Genomic DNA, 22520 nt, shown 5'->3' with positions numbered 1-22520 from the left:
TTTCTTTTTAGTGGGCAAAGCATAATGTGCTTGACCAAGGTGGCCAACACACATAGTTATGAGGTGCTAAGAGGTACAGCAGGACAACTCTAGGGACAGAGAAAAACCACAAACAATGAAAACACCATGAGAAATTAACATGGGTTCTAGCTGGTCCTCAGGCAGTAAATACCGGTCTGCTTAATGCTTTTCTGTGTGTCATTGTCCCCCCCACTGTGTTCTGTCTACCAGCAATACCTAATTTTCATCCCTGAAGTCTTCTGATTGTTTTCTAAAAGAAAAATCATGATTTTCGTGGTTAAAATCGACGCTAGAGGTTATGGCACTTTGAGGCGGGTAGGGAACCTGGGACGGGCTGATGTTCTTTTTAGTTTAGTCACCACTGGAACAAACGTCTGGCCTGTCAGAGAAGAGGAAGGGCACAGCCCGTGACCTACGAATTGTGTACTCACTGCATGAAATAAATGTTTACATCAGGAACACATCTCCGTTGGAACTGTGCTCAGAATGAGCCCACTCCCAGGACCACACGCCCCACCCCCAACTCTTCAGCTAAAATGGGCCAGGTCTACTCATCACTAAGTTAGGAATATGATCTAACGCTGGCAGAACTGAAGTCACAGACCAGCAAAACATTTTGTTAGAGGGCTTCATTGTACTTTTAAAGACATCAGAAGGACAGAGAGCTCATCACCCAGCTGAAATGCAAGCACCGAAAGTGAGGAATAAAAACTGCAGTTTGGAGAAAGTAGGTCTCAGAGGATCAGAAAAGGTTCTAGGGAAAGGTAGCACTTAAGAGGAACCTTGAATGCTTTTCACAAGTAGAGATGGGAAGAAAGAGTGTTTCAGAGTGAACCAAGTATGTGCACGTACAGGTGTGAAAGAACATGACATGAGAACGGGTAGATATTTCAGTAATGTGGTACACTGAACGTGTGTGCTCCCACAAAGTGTGTGTGTTGAAACCCTACCACCCAGTGTGATGGTATTCAGAGGTGCGGCCTTTCGGAAGTTATTAGGATTAGATGAACTCATGAGGGTGGAGCCCTCACAAATGGAATTAGTGCCCTTCTAAGAGATACAAGTAAACTTGCTGCTCCTCTCTACTCTCTGCCATGTGAGGACACAATGGAAAGTCGACAGTCTGCAACCAGCAAGGGGGCCCTCCCCAGAACCCGAGCACGCTGGCACCCCGATCTTGGACTTCCAGCCTCTAGAACTGTGAGAAATACATTTCTGTTGCTCATAAACCACTCAATCTATGCTATCTTTTAAATACGCAGCAGCCCGACTTAAGACAAGTAGGAACACAGGCAGCTAAAGAGAGGAAGAGCATCAAAGATGAGATCAGAAAGGCTGGGGACAGATCTAAAAGACCTTTAAAAATCATTCTAAAGAATCTGGAATTTATTTGGGAGGCCCTCAAGTGTTTCAGTAGGCAGAAAAATGATTTCGTAGACTTCATTTTTTTGAGAGCAGTTATAGGTTCACAGCAGGATTGAGTGGAAGGTACAGGGTTGTCACATATGCTCCCTGCCCCCCGCCCCCAGCGCACAGCCTCCTCCATTAGCAACACCCCCCACGTTTCACAGCGCCTGTGAGAAAGCAAAGAAGGAGGGGAGACTATCAGAAAAGGAAGTCACCAGGATGGGAAACTTATTAGATCTGAAGATATGAGTAAGGAGAGAGGGATGCAGGAAATGGGGTGGGCAACACTAGAAGAAGGAGGAAGATCATGAACTCTCTTCAAACAACCTGAGCTGGAAGTAGAGAGAGATGGTAGCAGAGAATTGCCATTTCTCATCATACACCTGCTTACATACTACTTGACTTTTTAATCTATATAATTTGATAGAGGAAAAATTAAAAGCAAAAAGAAGTCAGGGTTCAGAACAAAAGAGGAAAAACAGAGCTATCTTAAATTGGGTGTTGATATATGGGATCATGACTTTGAATGAAATATTTTGATTCTTCAAGTAGTACAGTCCCACATTAAAACCCAAGAAAAAAGATAAATTTTGGCATATTCATACAATGGAATCCCATTCGGAAATAAAAAAGGAATGAACTACATATAGGTGACAACATGGATGAGTCTCAAACTAATTATGCTGAGTAAAGGAAGACAGATTAAAGAAAGAGTACGTACTGTCTGATTCCATTTTTATAAAACTAGAAAATACAAACTCATCTCTAATGACAGAAAACAGGTAAGTGGTTGGGGGCCATGAGTTGTCTCAGGGAGGGAGGCACATGGGAAACCTAGATGAGATACATATGTTCATTACTTGACAGATATTTACATGTCAAAACTTATCAAACTACATTTTAAATATGTGCAGTTTATTGTATGTCAACCATACTTCAATAAAGCTGTTAAAATCCCCGCCCCCCGCAATGTAAAGGACATAGTTCCCTTCTTCTCTAGTCATTCTTATTTTCAGTGGAAGTTTATTAGCTTTTTACAGCTAAATTCTTTTAAAAGTATTCCTCTTTCCATCAGTTGAAAGTTTTAAAAGTAACAATAACAACAAAAAATTCACTTTGAAAAATCAAAAATCTGTCATGAAATTGATAACTGTGGCCAATATGAACTAACCAATGTTACTTCAAAGAGCTGGATATTGTAAACCAAAGCAAAGAAATATAGCATTATTGCAAGTAAATATAGCATTATTGTAAGTATGATTTCTGTTATTTCCATACTGAAACTAGTGACTGGTTCCCTTAACCCAACCCACCCACCAGTATTACCTCTGAAATTTCCCCCAGGGACTTGCCAGTGTGCCAGATAAGATGCACTGCACCAATCTAAAATTTTTCTCATACATAATGTCTTAAATAAAACTATTAAAAGTACTTCACCAGAATGTACCCTAAAGTAATTTCATCTCAAAAGTAATAAACTTATTAATGCTATATTGACAATCACATACAGCTCCAACTGATTTTCAGTTACAAAGCATGTATGAAACAGTATTAATTTCCAGAAAGAACATGCAGAAAATTAATTAACTAAAGCCTTGAAAGTTCAGGATACTTTAAGTGAATCAGTAAGTAGCATAACTTCCTTAATAACCTTCATATAAGTGATGAAAGACAGTAGACAATTCATCTCTAAGCTTTGATGAGCAAGATTAGGTTCGCATCCCTAAACCTTTGATCAAAGAGTGTCCAAGCCACACAGGCTACCTCCTACATTGGTGACTCTGCAGTTTAGGGAGATAACTATCTAATACCATACGGAAGGAACAGGTCAGGTCCACCTGTCAGGCCTACCTGGTCAGGTCAGCAAATCAACTCTCATGTCCTATACACCAACGGACAGCCATAAAATCTAACTCTTGGTAGGACTTGCAATATAAAACAGAAAAGCATTTTACAATAGGGATTTACTGTACTTTGCTATTAGGAGGATGGAGACACTGGAACATGTGGAGTGATCAGTGAATGACTGACATAGAAAGTTTAACAATCACTTCTTAAAAAAACTAAAATATAATACACATATACATGTATTCTGACTTACAAAATGCTCTGAAATAAGGAGTTCTCTTCATTCCACCAAAATCAGGGCATCCTATTTGAAATCAGTTCTCCTAAATTCCTACATTGATAACACTGAGCCATATGACCATGGGCAAATTACAGATTCTCTTTGCGTTAAAAGTATGTGATTTTAAGATGTAGAGAAACCAAGAGTTTGAATTTCACAGTGTCTGAGACTTCCATAGCAAGACCAAATGGGTTCCATATAATCTATACTTCCTTCCAGCAGCCTCGCTTGATAACCATGAATTTTGTAATTATTTTTTAAATGACCATAGCACAAGATTATGCAAAATATGTGGTATTCATAAATTTGTTCAAGTCTTCATATGATTTGTCCTTGTCCTCATTAAGCCTCTAGAGTGTATTAAGCAGCCATTAGTCATGGTTCTCCCCCTGCCCATGCATTTAATGATAAAAATGTTTTACGCACCTATAGGTGAAAATAATTGACAAGCAACTATTGCACCTAAATGCATATTAAATACTTGTAACTGTTATTCCTAAATACACATAAAATGTCATCCTAAAACTGACTGTACGTGGCAGTCCATTGTGGGTTTGGTTGATGTTTCAGCACCTGAACCTTTCCACTGTTAGTCATTTCAAGTTACCACTAATTAACTTTTCCAAAAAGTTCTTAATCCAGAGCAGTAAGGGATACATTCCTTTAAACCTGAAGTAGCACTGAGTACTGTGACTCAAACTAACTTTTTCATTATTATTAAGGATAAAAAAAGTGGATAATCTGTATTTCAAAAATTACATTATGAAATAAAATAGAAAACAAACAAACAAAAAAAAACACACAAGGGTGTGTAGGAAAAGATAGCAGAAATACCCCAAAAAATGCTAAAAGAGGTTGTCCTCGATCGTGAGAGTATGGGTTGATTTTCGTTTATATATCTATCCATGGTTATAACAGGAAAAAAAAAATACATTCTTTAAATATAAAACGTGTAGGGTGCCCCTTCGCTCCAAATACTACTGAGGTTAAGTCACAAAGATCACGATGCCAGAGAAGCAAGAAGACACTGCAGCATAACAGTTTTACGAACACTAACGGATATCCCTCATCATATATTATGGACTCTACCACAAAAAAGAGGAGATTCTCATTTAAGAATCGTGAAAAAACGTCCGGTAGCAAAGAATGGCACCTTCATTTCGGCTCACATCACAGAATTAAAACGTGGCGCAAAAAAATCCCACTTACTATATAGAACGTCACTCACTCAATCCCAACCACGCCAACCCTCTGCAGTCCCCCCAACCCACGTGTACGTTCCGGATTGAAAGGATGGATTCAATCATCCCTCTTCGAGAGCCTTACTCATAATCGCTACTCGCAGACGAATATGAACCGGAGTCGCTGATACGATCTTCAGGATCACAATCCTCATCTTCTTCTTGTGAAGAGGGGTCTCCAAGGAGCCCCTCCGGGCTCTGACCTGAACCGCAAAAAGCTGGAGATGCCATCATGAAAGATGCAGCAGAGACAAGCAGAGTAACTCAAATCTCGCAGCTACTGCCTGTCGGAGCCGCCATATTGCCTCCGCGAGAGAGGGGACAGAGGCCACGTGATCATCAATCCTTCGCTACAATTGGTGGCAGCTTGGGTTGCCAGGGAGACGGGGAAGCTTCCCCGGGAGAACTCAGAAGACTGAGGAGCCAGCCCGCTGAAATTTCTAGGAGGACGTGTGGGAGGAATGGAAGTAGCAAAAACTTCACCGTTTACGGTCTCCTGAGCGCACTTCTTTGGAGCAGCGTAACTTATTCAAACAGGCGGAGATCCACTGGTTTTTGTCCCCCCCCCCCGCCCCCTGCCGCTTTTCTTCTTCCAGTTTGCACTCTGTTTCCACGCCGAACAACTGTCCAAAGCCTTAGAGGCACTAAGCCTGGGTTTCCCTTAAGGTAAAGAAAACCACCCTGTGCCATTCCTCGGGCCATAGCATCTAAGCAGGGAATGCACGCTTTTAGCTTTTAAGCAATACCCTCCAGGTGTTAATGTAAATACACGCCATTGCTTATTTGTTTTTCTTATTGTAAGTACTTGCAAACATTTTTACAGTTCTCCCAAGCAGATATTGTAAAAAGGTGCTTCAAATAGGTGTCAAATTGTGAAATCAACTGCGTGTTCATTTTCTCACTCAAAATTTTATAATTTGATGACGTGTTCTCATCGGATGAGAAGCCTAAGTGTAAGTTGGAAGTGTAAACAAGTAAATTTTACCTGTCATTTGCAAATGCCTACATCAAGTATTTTTTGTAAGTACAAAATAATACCTAGCATTTATTGACAGTCAACCATTGCTCTAATTACATGTTCTGTTCACATACTATACTAAGTATTCACATATTATGAAGTAAATACCCAATACAAAAATAAACTTAGAGAGGTTATTCATTTTGTTAATGGTCTGATGGCTGTCAGGCAATAAAGCCAACCAAGAATTGAACTTTAAGTCATTAACTACTAGATTGTATTTCCTCCTCAGGACCCAGTTTTTCATGTTAGAGATCTAAGAAAATAAGGGATGCACATAAAATTTGTAAAAGTGAGAAGCTGAAACCAATCTAAATGTACGACAATAGGGGGAAAGTTAAATACACTTACATAGGTAATATAAATATTATGATGTTAATAGAAATGTTTTCAAAGAGTAATGCATGCGGGAAATGTTCCTGTAAAAAAAAGGATATAGTGCTATTTTGTGATCTCAGCTGGTGCATACTGAAAGGTGAATGGGCATTTTAGAACATACAGTGATAAGTATTATAAGTATAGAGTTCTAATAGAATACCCCAAAGAAAGCAAACTAGGACACTCAGGGCCACAGCAAATTTCTTAGAGGAAGTTTTAACTTACCTTGTTATTATAGGGCATAATGTTCCAAATAGAGAAAAATAGTGGGAGATGAATCACCCCATGGCACAGAGTGATATATACGTGGAGAACTCAAAAGAACCTAGGCAGTAGTAGTCAAATATTTAAACTTTCAAGCTGCAATTTAGTTTCACTTGTCACATTAAACTATGTCCATTTGAATATCCTATGTTTCATGCTTTTATTTTTATTAATTTCTAAATGTGCATTTTACAGCTGTATACCAGCTATTGAATTTTATTTTGTAGTTTATTTGTATTAATTTATAAAATTATTTTTACCTTCTACAAGAGGTATAAAGCATAGAGCTAATATCTGTTTATTTAAAATTATAACTACAAAAAAAATTTGTAATCCCTGGAAATCCCCAAGAGTTTTTTCCTTAAAAGAGGTCCACATATGGCTCAAATTGGAGAACAGGGGACTAGATCGTAAAGGGATAATGGGCAAAGAAGGTCACTGAGGTGGCAGGAGGGGATGTATCCAAGACACTGATGGAGGGATATGACCTTGCTGATACCTCTTCCCTAAAACTGGTTCGCAAAGGATGGTGCAAGTGTGAATGCTGACTTGTCAGTTTCAGTCAAGAACTTGAGACAGTCTCCATGTGATGGTGTTTATTTTCTCTGGAAAAATGGAAGGCAACTTTGCCAGCTGAAAGTGATGAAGGAAGTAAGGGGGTCAGAAGTTTGAGGAGAGTGGATCCAAGAAGGAAGTGAAACAAATATTTCCATCAGCATAGAGGTCCAAAAAAAGAAAGAAAAAAAGGTATTACTTTTAAAATCAAAGAAGCAATATTATAAAAAAGTTGGAATTACTATAATAGTTATGTTTCATATTAAAACATACATATTCTCACCACAATCTTAAATGTTAAAAATTACTTAAGATTCCATTCCAATATAAAAAATGCTTTAGGTACCTCTTTAACAAGTTAACCTTTCCTCATTTTAAAAGCACTTTATTGGAAGTTTTAAAAAAACATATTTTAAATTTTAACAAAAACACTACATTTTCTTCCAATAAATAACACTCCATTTTTTCCTATAAACATCTAATAATTTTATACCTTGCTCATAAACCTTCAATATTAACCCCAATACATAGAGAATAAAATGCAAATTGTGTAGTCTTTTAAAAAAATCCAATTCTACAAACAATTGAGCACAATTAGGAGTTAGATGCTTTATTTCCTACTATACATAAATCAGGTTAATCAAGTGTGCCCAATCTGCCTGATCAAAAGATCACCTAGGGTACTCGTTAAATATAAAGATTTTAATTTTTAAAATTAAAATCTTTAGTCGGATCAGAAGCTCCAGGGGAGTTGACCTGAAAATTTCTATTTTAAATATGTGCCCCCAGCGGTCCCTGAGTTTAGGCAAACCTGGGGAATATTGCCCTAAGCCTTTTCTCAGTTCTATACGTCATACGTACAGGCCCACTGACCATTTCCAAAATAGGCTGGACCCCGCTCCCAACTCCTGATTTTTTTTTTAAAGATTTTATTGGGGAGGGGGAACAGGACCTTATTGGGGAACAGTGTGTACTTCCAGAGCTTTTTTCCAAGTCAAGTTGTTGACCCTTCAATCTTAGTTGTGGAGGGTGCCGTTGAGCTTCAAGTTGTTGTCCTTTCAGTCTTAGTTGTGGAGGGCATAGCTCAGCCCCAGGTCCAGTTGCCAATGCTAGTTGCAGGGGGCGCAGCCCACCATCCCTTTCTGGAGTCGAACAAGCAACCTTGTGGTTGAGAGCCCATTGGCCCATCTGGGAATCGAACCTGCAGCCTTCGGAGTTAAGAGCACGGAGCTCCAACTGCCTGAGCCACCGGGCCGGCCCCACCTCCTGATTTTGAGCCTGACAAACATAGGTACCTCTCCCTCCTCCAGAACCCATCATGTATATACGTAATCTTGAGCAAATCAACTTCTCCAAGATTCACTTTCTTTATTGGTGAATTTGGATATTGGTACCTACTTCACAGGACTGTTTGGGGTCCAGTGAGTTAATGCAAGTAAAATACCGACCAGTACAGAAAGTGTCCATAAAGCTATTTTATAGATTGTTTACTCACACAATTCCCTCACTATGGAATGCTACTTATCCAAAATACTACATTTTCCTTCAAGACCTAATTCAAATGATACCTTTTTCAAGAAGCCTGCTCAGACTCTTTTCCTAGCTCAGTAAGAATTCCTGTTTCCACCTTCCACTCACAATATATCCCATACAGTTCTGTGATAATAAGTATCAGACTGCTTAGTATCTCAATTGTTTAGGGATGTATCTACTTGGTCTGACAATTATTTGTTGCAACAATGTTGCTAAACTCTTTTGATATCAGAGGGTTTATTCATTATGAATTTGTACCAACTGGACAAACAGTTAACCAAGTTTACTATTTGGAAGTGCTGTAAAGTCTGTGTGAAGAAGTTAGACGACCTGAACTTTTCGCCAATAATTCATGGCTCTTGCATCACGACAATGCACCAGCTCACATTGCATTGTCTTGTGAGGGAGTTTTTAGCCAGTGAACAAATAAGTGTATTGGAACATCCTCCCTATTCACCTGATCTAGCCCCCAACGACTTCTTTCTTTACCATAAGATAAAGGAAATATTGAAAGGAAGACATATTGATGACATTCAGGACATCAAGAGTCATATGATGACAGCTCTGATAGCCATTCTAGAAAAAGAGTTCCAAAATTGCTTGAAGGATGGACTAGGCTCTGGTGTCTGTGCATAGCTTCCCAAGGGGAGTACTTTGAAGGTGACGGTAGTGATACTCAGCAATGAGGTATGCAGCACTTTTTCTAGGATGAATTTGGGAACTTAATTATCTGACCTCGTATCTTTGCTGCCAAATGACAGGTTCCTAGGAGACATGACTGAGTTTTTTTCTTTTTTAAAAAAAATCTTTCCTCTTATACAAGGTTGAACTGTGCCAAGAAATGCCACATAAAAGTATTCCTTCTAAGAAATGTTCCTTCACTGTAGATATCTGAGGCATGTCAACTTCTTTGCCTACTTTATTCCTATGTTAGTTTAATAGACAAAATCCCCCCACCCCCAAAGTTACCACTTCCTTTGATCTTTCATAAAAGTAGAAATGATAGCAATCATTTAAAATTCTTATTTAAATTTTCAGGATAGGGTATTAGCTAATCTAACTTTGTATGTCATATTTGTACTAACTAAATTAATATTTAACAACCTTAGATGAGCATTGGAGAGGATGAAGAAAGGTAAAGAATAAGATGCATTTTCAGAATGCTGTTTTTGTCTGTTTCATAATTAACAACAGCAGGAAGATTTAAAAGAGTTAGACTGGGGTATATTCTGATTTTCTATTTTCTATTACACAAATGACCAGCCATCTTCTGAGGCCCAAAATGTTTAGTTAATATATATGAGACATAAAGTTCTTATTTCCATAGATTATCATCTCAATCAGGCAAACAATACAATTCTGACATAAAATACACCAGATAAGAACATAATTAAATATTTAGTATCTTTAGCAGGTTCAAGAGCTCTTTCCCTAGTAGTAATAGAAGCTAGCTAGCAATGAGAAGTAAATGAAAACAGGGCCAAAGGAGGTCATAACCATTAAAAAAATGTTTAAACTTTGTTAGAAACTAATTAATGTCACATTACTTGTGAACATGGAAATAATAATTCATGATCTAACAACCACAATAATGTTTTAAATCATTGATAAAAAGACTCGGTAGGTCAGCAAAATAGCATTTTAAAAACGGATAATGTGGAATTTTTCAAATTTGGGATAGAGACAAAACATAACATTTCAGCAATCCTGTGTTTATAGAATTGCATTGTGATCTAAAATTCTAATTTTCAGGGGGATCAAATATATGGTGATGGAAGGAGAACTGACTCCGGGTGGTGAACACACAATGGGATTTGTAGATGATGTAATACAGAATTGTACACCTGAAATCTATGTAATTTTACTAACAATTGTCACCCCAATAAATTTAAAAAAACATAATTTTCCTACATAAAAATGGAATTACCTGTAAAAATGTAAGCAACTTAGTTGTTCTAAGATCATGGATTTTCCATTTGAATAAAAACAGAATACAGATGAGAATCCAGAAGTAAACATAAAAGTACCTAAAGTAAATGGCACAAAGCTCAAGCCCAAACCTTTCATTTACTCCTACTTATCCTCATTTGGTATTTTCATTTACAAATTATAACAAATTTGGTGAAATGTTCTACTGCCAGAGATTGGTAGCTGCCAACCAGAAGGGAGGGAGGGAGGCCTCCTTAAAACAGGAATACAACAGCAGCAGAAATTCATGATGGCTGACAATCTCCCAATGAAGAGGAAAGTAGGAAACAAAAGCAGACAGAAGAATTACAAAAAAATCATCACTTTTAAGTGAGGACCAAGTGCCCTCAGAAGTACCTGGAAAAAAAAAAAGTTGCTGCATTGTCGAACCCTACAGAAATTTGAGAACGACTGTGAAAATGCTTGATAATCCGAAAGTGGCATGCATTCCCCGTCAGAGGAGCCAGGTTCTCATCCTAATTCCGGCACTAATAACAAAGTGAACGTGGACAGTCAATTTCTACATCTGCAGACAGCGATAAGGATCCTTGCCTACTATGCAGAGTTGCTAAGAACCAAATGAGACAAGCCTTGGAATCTAATGCCTTACACCTTAAGAAGTAGACCAGTATGTGCTATATGCTGTATTTTTTTTAAGTTTTTATTTTATTATGTATTTTTGAGTTTAAAAGTATGTTTTACTCATCAGAAATACATCTAATGGGGCACACCTTTACCCCTGAGAGTTCTGGATATTCAAGATGCTTTAAATAGTCTTTCTTTTTTTTCTTTCTTTTTTTTTCTCTTTTTTTGCTGTTGACAAAAGTATGACATTTAGGTCATTAAACATTTTCAGAGACTCACCTCTAGCTCACTTTCTTTGGGACTTAGGCGTCAGAATACACCTGCACTTCAGCCTGGACCAGCACCATACATCAGCCATTAGGCTTTGGGCAACAGTCACTTAGCTGGTATGAATAACTATTTTTGTGTGTTTTGTTTTAATTTTTTAGGACAGTTGACATAATCCCTTATTTTCATAGAACTTTGGTTTTTTAGTGCATTTACATATCACCTGAAACTCATACCACCACCTTGTGCAGTGGGTATTATCTCTTTGTTATAGAAAAACAGGTTAAAAATCTTGCCAAGTCACACGAGTATGCAACAGAAATAGAACTCCAAGGGGATGATTGAATTGCAGTAGGCTTGTGCATAATTTTTTAAAAAAAATCTTTGCAAAATATTAATGAGTGCTAATATTATTCAGGTACTGCTTATAATCAACATGACACAAATGTGTTTGTTTTCTTAAGTAAAAGTAAATGAGGAATACAATACTGAAACTTTTCCCTGACTCAAACAACCTATATGTAACTTTTAATCAAAAAGTAGGATAACTGAATTTTTTTTTTTTTTTTTTTGCCAAGCTATTGTTAGTTTAGTATTGACATATTTTGAAGCTAACACCCCACACAGAGAAAAGTTTACAACTTTGCTTCAATTTTGGTTTGGCTGAAGTATCTTTTTCAAAAGCACAGCAATTAAATGCTTTACATTTTAAAAACCATATTCGCAATGGAAAATACACAAGTAATTACAAACTAAACACTCAGAAGACACACTTTAAAATAAGATGTAAAAAACAAAACAGAATAGTCTGCTATTTTCTCTTGTCTACAAATTTTCTATAGCTCAAGGCTACTGGTCTCTTTAATGCAATTGCCAAAATTTTGTGAATATTCTTACAAAGAATGTTTTAAAGGAAAAACATAAAAATTTTGTAAAACTGATCTAAAAAAAATAGGCCATGCACTGGACTAGACAATAACTACGGTGAGTACATGAGTATGGTTTAAAGGTGATCTAATTACTGTTACATTACGTTTAATTGTGTATATACTACAAGCAAAGGACATTTAATTAAATATGAACTTGTGTGAAAATATAGCTTCCTTAAATGAAAGAGAAACCTCTATAGATGTCTCAAATTTTTTAATAAGTGTGTTTGAATACATTAAATAGTAAGTAGATAACCACTAATAAAAATAATGCATTGCAAAAAGATTTTCATGTAATGTTAAAAATAAAGCACTGTTAGCTATGATACCGACAAACATTTATAGTTTCAGATTCCACTGGTTCCTATAGCATGTGGGAATAGTTATTGGTAATTCAGATAAAGTAGCTTTTCATGTACTGAGCAGGTTTATTCCAGAAATACTCCACTACTCACTTCCGAAATAATCTTAGTCTTGATGACTACAGTTTAAACATATTCTTTTGTTCTGGTTCATTCAGACAGGTTTGTACTTTGTAGCTGAAATCCTGTAGTGTTAATCAGTTTGGAATTTTTTGGCACCTGACATTTAAAACATGAAGACATTCTGTTGCAGCAAGATCTTAAGCTTTTAAAATACCTCTCCCAGCTTTATCAAAGTCCTGCTGTGAATGAGTTTCTATTTAATAATTTTGGGGATTATTTCTGAACTGTAATTTTATCAAATGCAGGGGAAACTGTCTTTGGGAATTTAGCAGGATCTCTTCTTAGCTGCTCATTTGATAATATTTTATTGTATATGGCAAGGGCTCTCTTGGGGAGACGGGGGAAGAAAACCAACTGTGGAAAATTGTGGGTTTCAGAAGACAGCTTTTAAATAGAAGAGACCCAATTTCTTCCCTGCACAATGTCTTTCTTTTTTACTCACACTTCCAGCAGAACAGGATGTCTACAGCTCATATGGTTTTGTACAAAGACTTAAAAGGGTCACTTGAAACGTTTACAGATGAGAGAACTCACATAAACCTCCCCCTGACAGTTACTAAGCGCCACTTACTCTTTCTCACCGCAAATGTATTCAAGAGATACTTTCGATTTATTTCTAGAAGAGTTTTCCCATATAATGTCTTAAGAAGGCCAGGTTTTCCTAGAGTTAAAGCAGCATTAACAGGCTGGTACTTCACCCCTTTTCAATCTTAAAAGGGAAAGAGAATTTTCTTTCCATGTAGATTCTTATTTCTTTCTCTTCTATTATATAAACTCTTCACGGTTACCATGGAATTTAGTATCTGTTAGTCTATTTTGCATAAAGTATAAGGTTGGACAAAGGTACCCGCAGTAAGTCAATATACTAGCTGGGGAAAGTTGGGGTTCTCATCCCTCCAGAAGAACTCTTAAATTTCTTTTGTGTAGTTATGTGTGTGGACGCGCGCGCGTGCGTTCATCTGTATGTGTTCTGCGGGGGGGTTAAAGTTAGATTTGTTAAAAAGTGGCTCGTTTTAACGTCAATCACAACCAAAGTCCAAACAAAACTCTCGGCTATTTTTCCTGGAGCAAGTCTAGAGGTGTTTAAAGAACAGCTTTGCTTAATCGTTTTTCGCTTCATTACAGTGGCGTTTTCTGGAAGGGGTGGGTAAGCCGGACCCGCGTGGGGCCAGATTCCCAGCGGCGAGACCCGGGGGTCCAGAGCATCCGATTCTGGAAACGGTTGGTGCGGCTCCCACCGCCCCTCCAGCGCGAGCAGCGCACGGAGGAGACTCCCAAGGAGACTTCCGCAAGACCCCCGAGGGACAGTCGCCCCTCCCGTGGCCGGCACCCCGAGACGCAGGACGGTCTTGCCTTAGACCCCGGCCCAGCACTGACCTGTGTAAGAGCACGCGCTGCACAGAGTCCAGGTCCTCCAGGCTCCGGGGGGCAGGTTTGGGGACGCTGGACCTGCCCACCTGAAACATGCCCGCTGGAGACGCGCTACGAGGGCGCACAGCAGGTACTCGGAGGCAGGCGAGGGGGCGGCCGGCTCTCAGCCCCGCGCTCGCAGCGCCGCCTGCCCGGGGCGCGGCTCGGTCCGCGGCTGGGAAACCGAGAGCTGATGGAAAAGCCGGCCAGCTGCGGACGCGCGAAAACCTGGGACTGAAGGGCGGCGGCGTCAGCCCCCGCTGTGCCTCTCCTCCGTCCTCTCGCTAACCCGCGCGGATGTTGGAGCCCCTGGCGGACGCGCGGACACCCTGGCGCCGCAGCTCAGAGGCAGGTGGGCGCTCTGTGGGTCCCCGGCCGAGGCTGACCACGTCCAAGCTGCCCCTCCTCCTCTTCTGGGCCCCCACCTCTCCACTTGTCCCACTTCTGTGAAGGGACCCCTGTGCCCGCGGAGAGCCGTCGGAGAGCCGCTGCTTGGGCTGCCCAAAGCTGCGCTCTTTCGCCGCCTAGTGCTCTTAACTCTTCCTTCTTGGACCGCAAGGCTGTCCCGGGCTAGGGACACCGGTGTCCAGGCACCGCCCCCAGCAAGGGAAGCTCCCACCTGCAGCTTGAAGAGCCACGAACACTGGAGGAGTGCAGGAGGCACAGAAGGGGCTTCTCCGAAGACTGGAAATGAGTGGGAAAAAGGAGAGTTAGGTGTCAGTTCTCGATGGGATTTAAATTCTGCGCAGAGAAACCATATACATTCATCCATCCTGGTAAACATGTTTTGATTACCTGCTATATGCCAGGCTGAGTTCTAGTTTTTGGGGATAAAAGAATAACTAAAATGTGGTCTCTGACCTGCCCTGTGTGAACCCTATATTCTCTTTAGGGAATCTATTTGCTTTAAAAATACACTTGACCCTATAATATAGGAGAAAATCTGGATGCCTTTGAGTACCATGATGACTTTTAAAACACAACAACAAACGCGGGATCCATGAAATAATTGATAAGTTGGACTTCCTTAAAATTAAAAATCTCTGCTGTGCAAAACATGCTGTCAAGATAAGAAGAAGACACACATGGGCAAAAGCATGGAGTGGAGTCTTATTTCAACCCTCCAGGACAATACACACATACGATATCTACATTCTTAAAATTATAGCGCTATCTTGATCTAGTGTTTACTCTTAAACTAAGAGAATAGCTTTCTTCATTTGTTCCCAATTGGCAGAACAGACTTCTCTATTTCCATCTATACCTCATCATTTAGCAGGGGCCTTTTAGCCTAAAATTATTATCATTTATCAGGAGAGTTTTACTTGTTGAGTAGGTGCTCCTTGATGAAGAATTTGAGGATCCATCATTGCACTGGAAAATGGAACACAGACAGACCTCAAAACTCCTTGACCACAGCAGACACCAGAAGGATAAACCCTCAGCAGCAGGAGGGAGTGAGTGGGCAGTGAGGGGCCGGCCAAGTGGAAATAAGAAAGAGGACAGGGCTTTGGTCACACCCCAGCCTGTGTACTATAGGAAGTAAAGAATGTTTTGTACCCTCTGGACTGGGTTTATGACTGAATCCGGGTGTGTTCTTTCTGCGAATGATCTATATCTGTTTGTATGCTCTTTCAGTCATTGAGGGGGCATAATAGCAAGGTTATAACAATGTAGCATTTCTGACTTTTTCTTATTAACAAATATTTAATGAATGCTCTTAGGTGTCTATCACTGTGTTATCATTTAAAAGTGGTAAGAAAAAGTCCTCTATCGCTTGGTTCCTGTTCCATCTTCCTAATGAGCCGAGGCATGTTGTTAGACACCCAGCCTCCCACAGGGCCACCGATCCTGGTCCCTTTCTCAGGAATTGGCTCTCAGTTCTGACCAGCCGGGCTCTGTTCTATCTCGGGCTGCTCCCACTGCTGTCCTACTGGAGCTGAGCAGGAACATCCAAGCCTTCAGGATCTGATACCCTAGTGACATACTCTTGCCATTTCCCAGACCACTGAACCCACATTTAGGTTTTTCATTCTAAACATTTAATAAAGGTGTGGAGTGATAGAATGATAGGCAGCTAGGTGGATAAAGTTTGATTTGCCTGGATCCAAATCTTTTCTGTGTGCAAATTCTTAGACCAAAATAAGTGGGAAGAACTCTTTCTTCCACTTATTCCTCTCCATGGGGCCTCACGTGTACCCTGCTCTTAAGGAGCTGGGGATCAGTTGAGTGGCATAGAGACCCCTAGTGACACACCTAACTTCTTGAGTCGGGAGATACAATTCAGTCTTAGAATACAGGAATGAGTTTTGAATACACTCTTGGATTCTGTGTGTTTGTGTGAGCTGCTGGCAGTAATGCTGTTTAATAATGGATTGTTAATGGACCCTTCACTCTACCTTTAAGAGCATCACACAGACGATACTGAGTGTGGCCCTAAGAATCTGTAAGAAGCTTTGTGGAAAGTGGGAATAGACAGAGAAGGGCTACAAAGCCCCTGTGCCTTTGTTAGGTACCTTTTAGTTGTCATGGTCTAAATATGAGAAATGACACGGTGAAGTGATACAAATAAAGATGATGTGTCGGCATAACTGAGAATCAAGGAAATGAGATAAAACCTCAGAGGAAAAGCCTAAAGGGAAATAAGGCAATAGCTTCACAGAAAGTGAGTGGTTATCATATCTGGCTCATGGATATTTTGGGGGGACATATATGAATGAGGACACACAGAAACAATACATAATTTGTTTTATTCAGAAAGACTTTAATGAAATTTCCTAATTCTATAATGGGATAGGGTGAAGAGGGTAGACAGTTTAAAAAGTGTAAAGAATAGTATTAGAGACATAAAAAGCCTCTGGGGAGAGAACTGGAATAGTGACGACCTCCAAACACAAAGGTAGGGCTGGATGGGTTTAACGGTTTATAAAGAATGGAAAGCAGACACAGGCAATGACATCTTTGTGTTTGAGGATATCACTTGCTGCTAAGCTATTTTGGAAATTCTAATGACTATGGAATAAACTGTAGGAAGATCTTAATAACTATATGGGTTGACAAAAAAAGGCATATTAAATTTCAGTGATGGAAAATACATGGGGAATTTATCTAAATTAAATCTCTCTATGAGTATCAGTTACCAGCCAGGCAAAGGACCTGAGACTCAATTAAGATACAATCTCAATGTGCATAGTCTAGAAATTCAAGATTTAAAAAAAATGTTGATATGGAATACAAAATAAAGGCTATTATCAACTCTAGGTCAAAGACAGGCCACTCTTATAGCAGAGTTCCATGCAGTCTTGGGTGATACTCTATATTAAAATTATAAGGAACCCAGCCAGTGTCTCCAAAGAGATACTTTAAATTAGGAGTGTCCAAACTGCGGCTCGCAGGCCAACTGCGGCCCGCGATCCATTTTTTATTGGCCCGCAGCAAATTCCAAAAATATATTTAGTTTACTTAAATAAACCAGGTGAGGCAATACGTACTTCACCTCGAGTGAGTGGCCGGCTGTTTGTGTGTTTTACCACATATGGCCCTTGGTGAAAAATGTTGAAAACAGTTTGGACATCCCTGCTTTAAATGATCCTAAAGATGGGTGGGCTGAAAGTCCATAAGGGATTAGGAATACAGTTTGGGAAGATGACCAGGGATTATGATTTGTTAATTGTTTCTTGATTTTTTATTTTGAAAAGTTGCAAACCTACAGAAAAGTTGGAAGAACCGAGGAACACCCTTTTGCCTTTCACCTAGAATTCATCAATTAGTATTTTTCCACATTTGAACTCTCTGTTTTTCCAAATAAATTGCAGATATCATGTTGCTTTATTCCTAATGCTTTAACATGTGTTTCCCAAAAGGACATTTTCTTACAAAACCACAATACCATTATTGCAATATTACTGATATACTAGTATTATTTAATAAATGGTTTCAAATGTTTTCAAATTTCCAAATTGTTCAGTAATTTTTAATAGTTTTGTTAAAAAAAAGGAGCCAAACAACAATTATTTGTTGCATTTCATTGTCATGTCTCTTTAATCTTTTATCATGAACATACTGCAAGTTTTTCTTTCTTTCTTAGTCTTGACATTTATAGAGTCCAAACAAGTTATTTTACAGAATGGTCCACAACTTGGATTTATCTTACAGTTTCCTCTTGACTGGATTCAGATCAAACACTTTTGACATGAATACTGCAAAATGATATTGCTTTCAGTGCATGGCACCAGAAGGTACACATTTTCAATTTGCCTCACCATTGGTGATGTAGTTTAATCACTTGGGTAAGGTGGAGCTTGCCAGATTTCCCCACCATAAAAGTTACTCTTTCTATTTGTAATCAATAAACCTTTGGAGTGATACGTCAAGGTTCCCCAACAATTTTTTCACAAGAGTTTTGGCACTGTTGGAGGAGTTCATTGTGAGGCTGTGGCCACAAGTTGACGCTGGAGCTGGACGAGGCAATGGGAAGCTCCTCTCCCCATAGTGGAATGTGCGTTCCACTTGCTCCAAGGACAGCCTTGACGTAGTAATGTGGTGTTGAGACCATTTTGACTGAATATGTAACTGAACCTCATTAAGGCTTTGATATAAACTCTAAAGATTCTGGCAGCCAGGCGCCTGTGGAGATCTACTCATTTTGTGGAGCCCAAGACAAGCCTCTGAAGTTCCCTTGCTTTTTAAACCTGCCCCCTCCCAATCTGGAGTGGTCTGCCTCTTTCTCCAGTCTCTCCTTACCCTCTGTGTACAGGGGCCAATTTACAAATCAAGAAGCATTCATTGATGGTCCACCCTTATTTTCTCATGTTTCCATTGTCTCTTCACTCATTACCGTGTTTCCCCGAAAATAAGACCTCACCGGAAAATAAGGCCTAGCATGATTTTTCAGGATGACATCCCCTGAACATAAGCCCTAATATGTCTTTTGGAGCAAAAATTAATATAAGACCCAGTTTTATTTTCGGGGAAACATGGTGGCTGGCATTCTTCTGTAAAGACAGTCACTCCACCACCTTTTTAAAGGATTACTATGGCCTCGTGGATTTTTAAAAAAATAATCCATTTATAATTATAATTGTGTTATAATCCATTCCATAATTATTCTTTTTGATGCTCAAATTGTTCTAGCTCCTGTGTTCCTTTGAATGTCTGCATCAATGTTTCAGGATTCCTTCGCTTTTTGACACCACAAGCTATTCCAGACTCACCTGTACTTACATATCCTGCCCTAAAGTTATAATCAAAGGAGCCCTTTTCTTTCTTCCTTTTTTTTTTTAAAGTGGGGTGCGGTATTTAGACCCCAGGATCTGGGTGTTGGGAAACAATTCTCCATGGTTCTCTCATGTTTCGGTGACACAGTAACTGCCCTTTGTTCTGAACTGTTTTTTCAAGGATGTTTGTGTAGTGAACAGCCTTAGAAGATACAGATCTGTCTCCCTCCAGAGCAAAGGACAGGTTTGCTTACTGACCAGTATAATGAAGACAGTGTGTCCCTTTGGGGTGAATCTAAGACAGACTTCTCATTCTACAAGATTCAGATACCCTAACTGCAGGGTCCTCCTGTAAAAGAACCCAGTGCACGTCCAAATATCACCTCGCACTTTTCACTTTGCCCTGTGGGAATTGGGGTTGGGGAGCGGGCACAAATGCTGATAACCCTGTGACTGCAATGTCTGAGAGTAATGAAGTGCTTTGTTGTTGACCCAGGAGTTCCTTGTGTTCTGCTGGCATTCACGAAACTATGTCAGGCAAGTTTATTCGATCGCAAGAAGGATAAAAATCTCAGAACTTGTACTGTTCCTGACACTGGGGAATAAATGTGTTCATTGCTACTAGTGTATCATTGCTTGTATGCCCTTCCTATGGAAGGAATTAGGAAATATATATTTAAAAACAGGAAATATGTATTTAAAAAATATTTAATACCCCCTATTCCAAAACAATGCCTTAAGGTTCTTCCTCTCCTTCCTCTAATCCATATTTACATCTGTCTTCTCCCACTGAGAGAAATTCACGTCCCAAAAACTCAACATAGTCACTCCTTTGCTCTCTCCTACAATTCATATAAGTGAAGATTAGAATTATTATGCCAACGCCACTACCAAAGCCAAATTTTATAGCATTTTTTTTTTGTCCTCAGAGTATGTCACACTAAGGATACAGTCAGATTACTGTACCACTTTAAAGATACTTTAATTAATTCTCTTTTTCTGTGATTATGGTCTCCATTTGATATATAATTAGGTTCATTTCTTTTGATTAAAATTCAACGTTAGAGCTAAACAATACTCAATTGTGTGGATGTTCCATAGTTTACTCAATCAGTTTCCCATGGATGGGCATTTAGAATGTTCCTAATATTTTCTATGACTAGTAATGACACATTGAATAAACGTTTGTTTTGTTTTGTTTGTTTGTTTGGAGGTGTATCTTCAGGGTAAATTTGTAAATGTGAGAATGCTGGAACAAAGAATAAATGCATGTACAGTTTTGGTAGATATTGCCAGTTCCCACCCAATGGACGACACCAGTTTGCACCACCACCTGGAAAGTCTGAGAATGTATAGCTATGGCTTCCAGCGTGTATTGTAAAGCTCCTGAATTTTTGCCAATATGAAAGGTAAAAAATAGTATCAGTATTTTGCATTTCTCTTATTAAAAGTGAAATTATGCATCTTTTCATATATTTTTATTTATTTTTAAAAACCATCTGCTCCTGCCTTCCCATGTTTCTATTGGGATTTTGGTCGCTTTTCTCTCCCTCTTAATTTTTTAAAAACTTTTTTCCCTTGTACTTTTATCGAGGTGTAGTCGACATAAAAAAATTGCACACACTTAAAATATACAGTTTGTTGAGCTATAACATATATATATATGTACAATGAACATACTGATTATCCCCCGAAATTTCCTCGTGCGTGGCCTTTGTAATTCATCTTTTCTCCTCCCTCGCTCCCATCCCTAGGCAGGCACTGACCTTTCTGTCACTGCACTTTCTTATTCTGCCAGACTTCCTGTTTATTTCCAGGTTTCTCCACGTGGCTAGTGGGGACATAAGCTATTCCCTGTGCTGTGTATACTCTGAGGATCGTTTCATCTGCTCCTTTCCAGTGGTTCTTTCTCTGGCCTCAGGAGGTTTCCTCACAGGCAAGTTCTTACCAGTACTTAGCTGAAGACCCAGGAGGAATCCTCCTCAGGTCTGGGGAGGTCCCTAGCCCTCTCCTTTGCATAATTCTTTCTCCTCTCTGGTACTCTGCCCCACCTTAACTTCCCCAAATTCTCTGTCTCCTTAGCTCAGTGGAGACAGCCTGGCTTTGTTTGGGTTCCCTTTTCCCTTTGCTGTGGCCTGGAAACTCTCTCCAGGCAGTAAACTGGGGCCATCAAAGACATGACTTCATTTGTTTTGCTTCTCTCAGGGCTCATGCACTGGGCTGCTTTTGGTACAGTCTGAAAACCATACTTTCATGTGTTTTTTCTGTTATTTTTTTTTTTGTGTGTGTGTGTGTGTGTTTTTTCCCCAGTTGTTTAAGATGGTTGAGTAATCTAGTCTCCGCTAGTCCATTATAACCACGGGTCCCCATCATGGGTACTTCCCCCCGTTAGGTTTATGATTTAAAAAAAAATATATATTTGCAAGATGAGCTCTTTATATATGACAACTGTTCACATATTTTCTCCTGGTCTGTCATTTATCCTTTTATTTTGCTTATGGCTTTTTCTTTTTCTTCATGTAAAAGGTTTTTCTTTTAATGCAAATTCATTTTCTTTTGTCGCATCTGGATTTCAAGTCATTTTTAGAAAGTTTGTCCCACACTCAGATTATAAAGGAATTTACCTGTATTTTTCTACTACTCGTATCTTTTTTTTGTTTTTTCTTTCTTCTTTAACATTTGATTTGATCTTTTATCCATTAAAAATTTACTCTGGTGCATGGTGAGAAGTATGAATCTAATTGTATCTTCTTCCAAATGACTATCCAGGACACCATTTATTAAAAATCTCATCCTTTTCTAGTGATTTGAGATGCCACTTTTGTTATAGTAACAAAGTAACGTCCATATGTACTTGTGTCTATTTCTGCAATTTCTATTCTGTTCCACTGTTCTACCTGTCACTGGCACTGTGCTCTTTCCATTCTAGTGCTTTCTATTATATTTCAGTTTCTGGTAGGGCTAGTCTCTCCATATAGCTCTTACATTTCTTACTAGTTTATTTTTCCATGTTTCTTTTTCTTTCTTTTCCTCTCTCTCTCTCTCTCTCTCTCTCTCTCTCTCTCTCTCTCTCTCTCTCTCTCTCTCTCTCTCTCTCTCTCTCTCTGTCTTTCGC

General features: G+C 39.2%; 1 protein-coding gene across 2 annotated transcripts in view; it reads right to left on the bottom strand.

Moving 5' to 3' along the window:
* Nucleotides 1–14620, bottom strand: part of INTU (inturned planar cell polarity protein) — a 61535-nt gene extending 46915 nt beyond the window's left edge. Inside the window, exon 1 of one of the 2 annotated variants that reach the window (XM_033133364.1) lies at nucleotides 14157–14620. In XM_033133364.1, coding sequence (XP_032989255.1) covers nucleotides 14157–14245 — 89 coding nt within the window. In that variant the 5' untranslated portion in view covers nucleotides 14246–14620. Of the gene's footprint in view, nucleotides 1–4882; nucleotides 5109–14156 lie in introns of those variants that run through there. The other variant, XM_033133362.1, reaches the window with a different exon arrangement.
* Between the last annotated feature and the right edge of the window lie 7900 nt (nucleotides 14621–22520).

Source organism: Rhinolophus ferrumequinum, chromosome 18 (genome assembly GCF_004115265.2).
Source record: "Rhinolophus ferrumequinum isolate MPI-CBG mRhiFer1 chromosome 18, mRhiFer1_v1.p, whole genome shotgun sequence".
Classification (NCBI taxonomy): domain Eukaryota; kingdom Metazoa; phylum Chordata; class Mammalia; order Chiroptera; family Rhinolophidae; genus Rhinolophus; species Rhinolophus ferrumequinum.
This window is presented reverse-complemented; position numbering and strand designations above follow the sequence as displayed.